Source organism: Lytechinus variegatus, chromosome 2 (assembly GCF_018143015.1).
Source record: "Lytechinus variegatus isolate NC3 chromosome 2, Lvar_3.0, whole genome shotgun sequence".
Lineage (NCBI taxonomy): Eukaryota > Metazoa > Echinodermata > Echinoidea > Temnopleuroida > Toxopneustidae > Lytechinus > Lytechinus variegatus.
Genome location: NC_054741.1, coordinates 44411950 through 44422022, shown reverse-complemented (window position 1 = coordinate 44422022; position 10073 = coordinate 44411950). Strand labels below are relative to the sequence as shown.

At 38.0% G+C, this 10073-nt stretch overlaps 1 protein-coding gene across 1 annotated transcript in view; it reads right to left on the bottom strand.

Moving 5' to 3' along the window:
- Nucleotides 1-749: 749 nt before the first annotated feature.
- LOC121408132 (AN1-type zinc finger protein 1-like) overlaps nucleotides 750-10073 on the bottom strand; it is a 39739-nt gene continuing 30415 nt past the window's right edge. The window contains exons 4-5 of the mRNA XM_041599457.1: nucleotides 2593-2748; nucleotides 750-968 (exon numbers count right to left, since the gene is read on the bottom strand). Coding sequence (XP_041455391.1) covers nucleotides 792-968; nucleotides 2593-2748 — 333 coding nt within the window. The 3' untranslated portion in view covers nucleotides 750-791. The remainder of the gene's footprint in view (nucleotides 969-2592; nucleotides 2749-10073) is intronic.

Below are 10073 nucleotides of genomic sequence, written 5' to 3'. Positions count from 1 at the left end.
ACGTCGTCATACGGCGAGGTCGTTGAAAAATTTTGTGCAAGCACAAAATTTTTCAACGTATGCCAGCGTATGCCTCATACGTCCCGCATACGCAGGCCATATGTTGTAGGCAAGTTACGCAATCGTTGATACACGTTACTCGTAAGTTAGTCATAAGTCGATGTACGTCGAGATAATGACCAGCGTACCCTAAAACTTACTTCTAACCTATGAGTAACGTGCTTTGAACGTATGTGTAACTTAACTCCAACGTATATTGACGTATGAAGACGTGCTCCGGACGACCACAAAACTTACTGAACGTGTTTATAACTTACAGCTACCGTATAATGGCGTATTGACAACGTTTATAGGAATTGGTATATAAAGGTGGGGTTCACAGGAGTTTTCTTCGGCATGGCAGTGGTGTTGATACAGTGATGCATCGTGCGGTTATTATTTGAATAGTCGAGCGGCAGCCTTTTATAGGCTTTTATATGCCGCGCTATGCGTAAGTTAGGCTATCGTAGGGCATAAGTTGTGTACGCCAGCAATACGCTAAGCATTCGTTGGAATACGTTACTTATAAGTCAACGAAGCGTTCGATATAAGTTACTAATACGTTATGTATACGTCCAACTCGTTATGAATACGCAAAGTATACACCCAGAGTTGAAAAAAAAAATTTTGATACGTCGTGCATACGCTGTCTAAAACGCCAAAGTGTGACACCACCTTTAGATCCTCTAACAAGGTTTTTGTAAGTGGGGTATAACACATCATGAAATCCTTACCAAACAAGGGAGTTAATGTCATGATGCAGTGTAATCCCCAACATCAGGCAAGCATGTACAGTCATTCTCTACATATTCAAGGATTATTCCACCTCCACTGTACAAAGGAAGAGCAGCATCATCAGCAATGAGGGACTCGAGCTTGGCAACCATTGTGAAGACATCACCGCTGTCAGGATGGAAAAGTTTTAGTTTCTGCAGCAAAATAAAATGCATATATTTTCTAGCATTAATATATTTTAAAACATTTCATACAATTAAAAATCAAATATAATTAAGATGTGTTTCTCATTCTTTTTTAACTGGTCAAAACTGCTGTACCTTTCGACAAGTAAAAACACAAAAAATAGAAACTACCTAAGCAAAAGAATTTTATTAATCAAAATAACTCCTTCATCTAAATAGAAACCATGCTTGTGGAGCATTTCATTTTTTCGTGTCTTGTGTCAGGTTTCAATGAAAATGGTTAAGTTATAACATAAAACAAATAACCAATAAATAAAAAGAAGTAAGATTATTCTCCCCTTTTTTATTTACACAGAATAGAGCACAAAGTAAACAAACAAATAAAATATATTATATATCTTGAAGAGTCAGTTCTGGTTAATCCAAACATATGGTAATCCAAATTGGCTGTTAAGGAGTTTAAGCTGAAGTCCACAATGCTGGAGATGATGTAGCCTTTCGACAAGGCCTTGTGACTTGGCTCCATTCCTGAAAATGACCTTTGACCTTAACATATGATCTCTGACTGCAGCATAACATGCAGGTCCCCCAAGTCCATCTACCATCCTGGTTTGGTTGAAAAGTGACTTATGGTTCCAGAGTTAGGTGACATAAGAGTCTTGCATGTAAGCTTCAACATTGACCTGAAAATGACCTTTGACCATACCATGTTACCTGCGACTGCAGCATAGCATGCAGGTCCCCCAAATACATCTACCATCCAAGTTTGGTTGAAAAGTGACTTACGGTTGCAGAGTTAGGTGTCATAAGAGAGTCTTGCATGTAAACTTTAACGTTGACCTGAAAATGACCTTTGACCTTACCATGTGACCTCCGACTGCAGCATAACATGCAGGTACCCCAAATCCATCTACCACCAAAGTTTTGTTAAAAAGTGACTTACGGTTGTGGAGTATGTGTCCTTAGGTTTGTGACGGACGGACGACATTTGGATCCCTAAGTCTCGCCTTCACCTCTGGTGAGCGAGACAAAAATTATCATTTTAAGCTCTTGCTGAATTTCTTTTACATTCAATCTAGTACTTGGGATTGTTATTGTTCATAAATTTTTACAAAATATCAATTATTTCAAAGCTTAATATGCAAACCCATTGAAAATCTCAAAATTATTTTGGACAATTTGTTGTTGATTTCAAGTGGTTTGTCACAAATGTGTTGGTAAAATCACCGACAAGGAAATTAACAAACTACAACCCTGATAAAATTAAAGAACAGAAAACAAAGATAATAGATTTCTGGTGATTAAAAATTGACTGAACAAAAGAAAGGAAGATATGAGGTATGTAGAATGGGTGAATATAAAAAGAAGAACCTACTTGGTAATAAGTAGATGCAAATGGTCTATGAAAAAATTGAAGTTCTTGCACGTGGCATCATATAATTCATTTTTTAGAAAGACTTGAAGTAGATTTTCACCACACCTTCATTGACATTACTTTTGTTGTTCTATCTTTATTATGTAAAACAACTTTATATGAAGGATGAAGGCCAATTTCCACTTCAAAATGACATTGAACTTGCATCATTGAGGACAACCTCGCCCATGAAACTATCATGTAGAATATACAGCTTACCTTGGCAGTTGCAATGTTGTTCTCATTTTTGAGTTCCAAGAGGGCAGCAATCCTGTCCACCATTTTACCAATACTCCACATCCTTGAAAAGAACATGGGTTTTTGCTTCTCTGAGTGTCCTTTAGGAAGGTATACCTGAAAAAACAAACGCTCTTTCTGGAAAACAGAAAGTGGCAAATTTATGAACTAAAAATATATCTAAATCAATGATCCACCATCTCACATGATTGATTTATTTCATCATTTCACCACTTTTAACCCTAAATCTCCCGGGGTATTTTGATTCTTGTCATTACCGGGGGGGGGGGGGGGGGGGGGGGGGCATTATGGCCCCCTCTTTAGATTTCAGCCACGGAATGCGCAATCACAACGAAAATTTGCATGATGGTAGAGAATGACGTAATCTTCGCATTTGCATTGGTAAATTTCACTGAATTCATATATATTTTTATTTTATATGAATTAATTATGCTAATTCATTCATAAAATCATACTTTTTGCTCTGATTCACTAAATAAAGCTCCTAGAATGCTATTTTTTGGTGAAAATATTCTTTATATATGTAGCATTCCTAACAATTGAGAATGAAAAATATTCTGGTACCAAGACCGATTTATTATGTATTTTATTGTTTTTTAAAATTTCTTATGTATTTCTCTGTTTTTTACTTTTTGTTCTATATTTTTGTTTTTGATGGAAATCATTCCAGACTTAATTCTGATCATAAACAAGGCAAAATTAATTAAGTTTGATCAGTTAAAGTAGAAATAATGATATATTTATGAATTTTGGCTAATTACACAATTTGCATTGGATTTGTACATGAAATCACGTTTATGAGCACTTTGGGTCTGACATGCACTTACATAATGTTGCGTGATGTCGTAACTGCTCAGCCGGGCGCCACAAATTTGGTTTTGAAAATTTGCGTGAAACTTGAAAGTAAAAAGTCAGTGAGCGCAGAGGTCAAAAAATTTTGCACAGCAGATATATCGCAAAAGATGTCAAGGGGGGGGGGGCCATTATACCCCCCGCCCCCACGGGAGAATTATGGTTAAGAAACACAGCAGTAAACCATACAAAACAATTACCGATCTACTTCTAAAAAAAAATCTTATGAAAATATCAAAAACAATATTAAGATATATATATTTCATGGAAGGACTCATCCACAGTTGGCCAGAAAGTTAGGGGGTAACAGCGATTGGGAGTAGACAGATAGAGAAAGTCTGATTACCTCCACGATCACATCCTCCCCGGTCGCGTGGTGACCATGGCCACAATCATACCATGGGTGGAGGATAAGATGGCCTGCAAGGCCACTCAAGAATGCCGAGTGGAAGCTTTTCAAAATAAGAAAACTCGCCCGATGGGCATGGTGAATGTGTCGACTGTAACTCGCTCCCACACTAAGAGGGAGCGGCAAAGACACCTCCAAACCCTACATTGAAGGCAGTCTATCAAATAGACTGTTTGAACTCGGCCAACGGCCTGACAGACCGCTCACTTCTGCCTCTGCCACCATGGGAAAATTAACCAATGGTCTGGCGTGGGCTCACCGACCTGACAGGGTGGACGTGGCCGTCAATCTTTAAGAGAAATGTGGCCGCTACTCTCCTCCGAAGTGGTGTTTATCCGACCGGGGTAAAACCTAAGAAAAAAGCCCTGAATATCCACGTGAGAGGTATCTCTCACAGATATAGCAGATTCCCTCCGGGTGTTTGGTGTGGCTGCAGTAAAGATAGTTAATCACAACCATATCACACCAGGCAGTGATAGGATAGCAATTACTAAGCAAAGGTAAGCTATCGATAGCCGTGAAATTCAGCTCCGATATTTGTGCTCGTAAGCTCTGCAGAGTTACAAAGAAAACAGTGGGCCTGACCGCTGAGTGGTTATGGGGTTATTCCATCTGGATTCACCCAGTGGTTGTATATATATATACAGTGCGTATCAAAAAAAAGTTTACACTTTGAAAAAGCTCTGGGAATTAAAGAATATACAACATGTGGGTAATTTTTTCACATATAATCTTGGGTTTGGGTCTCATCTATCCAATGAAAGTGAAAGTTTTGACAGAATGTTACACTTGAGTGAGCACTGTCCATTTTTGTAAAGCTCGCAGAAATCTGTTTGCGCAGAAATGCTCGTTTTCACGCACTATCAAGGGGAAAGGGCGAAATCAAACTTACACTGCGATACTTTTTTCCGACACATCCCTTGCACTTTTAGTCAATTAAGATAAAACAGATACATTCAAGCATTTTTAAACAAATTTTCCACCCAAATTGAAATTCCAACACTTTGTAAGCACAACTTTTACCCTTTTTGTGCCAGCTGGATCTGAGGACATAACTGAATCTGAACAAAAGTTTACATCAGACATCTCCAGCACTTTTTCACTAAGAATCTATTATTTAAAGTGGGTTGACATTTAATTTTTCACTTAATACTTGTTTCTCCACACTTTTCCCAAGCTTGACAATGATTAACAAAATGAAATCAAGCCTAATTCATTTTATGTAAATCACAGCTCAGTGTAAATCAAATATCGTCTTGATGACCTTGGTGTGTGGGGGAGTGGGGCGGGGCGCAATGCACTCTTCGAAGTGTATTGGGCAAGGAAACACGTTAAAATAGGTCAAAGATATCTTCAAATCAATTTTACTAGCTAAATTCTACGTGTTCTTCATGATATAGGTTTACTTTTAGTCACATAGCTATTTCAAAGTTCTGCGCAAATCATTTTTCACTAACTTTTCAAAAGTAAGTGGTGCTCACTCAAGCGGAAATATTTTTCGATAGTTATATCGTCATTTGCTTAAATGGATCTGTACCAATGTTAAAATGTGGAAAAATCTTCAGGATATTACATATGTAAAATTTTACTGGATTTTTTCAAAGTGTAAACTTTTTTTTGATACGCACTGTATATATATATATTTTGATGATAAAAGTGAAGACTTTACTACCATGAATATACATATATGATATATATTGCCGAACATCAAAATGAATATACATGTATATTGCTGAACATCAAAATGCCTAAACAGATACATATTCATAAGCATAAATGTTTAATCTTTCATTTGTGAACTGATTAAGCTTAAAGGAAACCAAAACCCAAGAAGAGAAGTAATCTTATTGGAAAGAGTAAAATGAGAGGAACAATTTAAAAAATTTCATCAAAATCGGTTATGAAATAAGCAAGATATGGGAGTTTGAGAACTCTTGTTGTACTTTCTATGGGCATCCTCAAATTGGCAAACGTGATTCAAAATGGCTGATTTTGTGGAAAACTCTCCATTTGTTTTGTACACAAATTTTCAGATTTTCCTCATTATCTTTCAAATTGCATCTTGCCTCCTTCTGAGTGCAACATATGTCATGGGAAAATATAATCCACACCATATATGTCAAGGTCAAGAGGAGATCATGTGAAATATGTAAAATAAAGGGGAAAATCTGAAAATATGTGTACAAAACAAATGGAGAGTTGTCCACAAAATCAGCAATTTTGAAGCACGTTTGCCAATTTCAGGATCTACATAGTAAGTACAACAAGACTTTTTAATCGTCCATAACTTGCTTATTTCATAACCGATTTTGATGAAACTTTTTTTAAATTGTTCCTCTCATTTTACTCTTTCCAATAAGATTGCTTCTCTTCTTGGGTTTTGGTTTCCTTTAATTTCTTTTCATGTGTTTAAATACTGTAACTTAAAGATTGGAAGAAATCATGTAACTGGTAAACACTTTACTAACATGAATATCAGTGTGTGGGACTAGAGTGAAATTTCATGGTATCTTTGGAAGAGTTTTTAAAGGTGAAGAAATAAAATATCATCATTGATTTTAACATATTTTGTCAATATCATACCAATAATCAACATACTTTTTTTTAAAGACAAAAAGTCCAAAGAATAATAATTTTCATTTCATACAAAATAATTATTAAAATTAATTAATAATTAAACAATTAACCAAAAGGTTAATTAACAATTGATCAATTAATCAATTAAGAATAAAAGATTGATTGGAACATAAGAGAACAATCAACCAACTAAAAACAAGAACAACAAGTTGAAAACAAGTTTGAGAACAAATGAAGGGCGATTAATTAAACAATTAATCAAAAGGTTAAAAAACAATTGATCAATTAATCAATTAAGAATAAAAGATTGATTGAAACATAAGAGAACAATCAATCAACTCGAAACAAGAACAACAAGTTGAAAACAAGTTTGAGAACAAATAAAGGGCGACGCTCCTACCTGTCCAGCATAGCCTAAGCTGTGGAGAGGAAAATAAAATCAATTCAATTCAAGACGAGGCAAAGGAGCAAGTCAAGAATTAAAAGAATTATAAGGAATTAAAAAGAAAGTGAAGCGTCGCATTAAAGCCCGCGGCACGCAGGAGAGTGCGAGCTATGGGATAAGGAAGCGGAGCAACCCGTCTGTGTGAAAACGAAACTGACTGTTCGGACCTCACACAATTTAATTAAAGAAAAACGTGAATTAATAACACGAAAGCTCCACGCAGAGTACATAAAATGAAATCAATCAGAAGCATAAGGGCAAAGGATTGAAATAGGTAGTAAAAATATAGATAAATATGTCAACAACGGACACTTTAAAAGGGGCAAAGTGGGAGTGTACTTAGCTACGTCTGATCACGGCGGCAGGCGAAAGTAAAAGAGGAAATGGACGCCAATTTGCGTGATGATCTTGGGATAGTGCGTGCGTAGGGAGATGCTGCGCGCGCGCAGGAAAAATTGTGTACTTTTATTCGGCATGCAAGCTAATTGTAATGAACTAGCAAATCAAATGAGTATATTCCAGTTATTGATAGTAAATTCAACACTTCATTTCAGTTCTGTATTGAGTGATGTTATCCATATTCAATGTTCGGAATTTGATCTGATGTAATCATTGTTCTGAGAGACATTTGAATTTAAAGATTGGAATTAAAATATGATTCCCTTGAAATCTTTGTCAGTAGCAACTTTGAGTTCTGTATTCAAGTTGCCACTGGACCAACAAGGTGTCTAACCCTCCCCTTGGCTGTGACAGTCCATATAGCGCTAGTGCTCACATCATCATCGCACAAATCCCAAGCAGAGTCTACGCGCATGCCTGATATGTTAACTAGCTTGCGCAATCAGCCAATCAGGAGGCAGGGTTTTACTGGTCAGAATGCTCAGTAGTGAGCATATTATTTACTAACAAGCTATACTTACCTATACCATCTCATCAAATTGCTATTCGTTACCCTGACTCGAATAGCCACCGGTAAAAAACTCCCCGAAAGAGGCTAACTGCAATCAGGTAGCCTGGGAAACCCGTCACGGGACGAGACCCATAAAACCCCCTCGCCACACATAAGCCTCCTCTTTCGTTGCCAAGGAGGGGCGAGGTCTGCTGGGGAGCTATAGGTAAGTATAGCTTGTTAGTAAATAATATGCTCACTACTGAGCATTCTGATTTACTACACTGCGCTATACTTACCTATACCCTCTCATCAAATTGCTAGAATAGCACGGAAAAACTGGAGGGGCAGAAACGAGACCCTTTCCAGACAAGTTAGCATAACAATGATAAAGAAACTGATTTACTATAAAATGGAGTAGTCTCCCAACTGGAGAAGCTACTCTTGGAATAAAGGGATAAAAATCATCAACCACGTTAATGAAATATATCAACTAGAAATAGCCTAGGAAAAATTAGGACAAGACAAGAACCGCCAAGGCAAAACCTGTGTCTTGGCTATTATATCAAATAAGTAATAAGATACAAAGGTATTGAATAGGTCCAATAGGATGCCTGGAGGATCTCCTCCAAAGAGGTACCCTGAAAAAGCGCCCAAGATGTTGCTATGCCCCGTGAATCGTGGGCTCTAAAGGATCCTGATAAAATGGCATTTTCTCCATCTGACCTGATCCCCTGCACTAACCATCAGGAAATTGTAATTGGATTAACAGGGCTGTGAGGTTCTATTGAACTAATGAACAGTTGGTGGGAAGTGCGAATGCACTTTAATCAATGTACCACTTTAAGGCACGTACGGGACAACATAACCTATCTTCGGAAACTGACGAGAGATTGTAAAATCACATTGTTCACCCCAGGACTTGAACCTGGGACTCCAAGGACGCTAGTCAAGTGCGTTATCCATTCAGCCACGATATCCCCCTAATGGCTGGAAGAACATCACAGGTGTTTCTTTTTCTTAGCTAGGAAATCATGTCTAGGGATCAAGCGGACTCTGTCCTCCCAACGAATATGACCCGGTCTCACCGTGAGTGCATGAAGCAAACTACGTCTTTGACCTGAAGCTATAGTCAACATGAAGGCTGTCTTAATGGAAAGATCAGGGAGCAATCATGTATGGGTTTAAAGGGGGATTTGGCTAGGGCACCAAAGGACTCTTGGCAGGTTCCAATTGGGGAAGAGCATACTTGCCAACATTTGAAATCTAAAAAGAGGGACAAATTTTTGCCGGGGGTCGAGGGGGCCGCTTAGGCTCCCGACTTGAAATGCAAAGGCAAAGAAATAGTCTTCTCCCTACTGGGAAGGTGGGGAAGGGCTAGTGTTAGATTGACATAAGTCCCGGTTATGAGTGGGGGCCCTGAATTTGGTGCATTGAAAGAACGCCTTGCGGCCCCGTCCCCCACCACGAGGATTCCTATGACTTTCCCAGCGGCCCCTTTCATTCCTGGCATCGCTACCAGAGCGAGGGAAGAGGGGGATGACCCCTTATGTTCATTATAGGTCTGGGGTATGGAGCTAGAGCTAGCGTATGGTGGTCTCTGGTCTGGGCCTGGACTAGGGCCTTGCGGACTAGGTCTACTCGAGAAGAGCTTAAAAAATGTCTTGTCAGCTGTGGTGCTGGCTGAAAAAGACTTGTCCAATACTTCTTGAAAGTGTCAATGAAACAAGTCCTTACCTTCGCAAGGAAGCTTATTGAGAATGAGAAGTCCAGCTCAGTCAGAAGCTGCCCCTTTCTCAATCCACGTATGTCTTCTTGTATGCGCTATACGCGCGCGTCCATTTTGTTTGTGACGTAAGCATTTTGAAACGTAACAACGCATGATCCGTTTTGTAAAAAAAAAAGAAAAATCCCCTTTTTGCTCTCAACCAATCACATCAAAGGAAAAAAATAAACCCTTAAAATAGCACGGCAACGTGATATGAATATTCATACATCACCAACACAACATATTCTATCTTCATTCATGTTCTAGAAAAGGCCATAACGTCCAATTTTTTAGGCTGTATTTTTTCATAAAATAAATTTTTAAAATACACAAATTACAAGGGTTTTTTTTATTCCATGTATTTTTTTATCGGAACTTTTATATTTTTAGTGTTTTTCTCAAGATTTGAACGAGGATATAAAGTTCGTGACCAAAGCAATTCTTTTCATCCTAAACTTTTTCCTGTAATCGTACGGCATTTCAGACTTGTGCCATTTCAAGG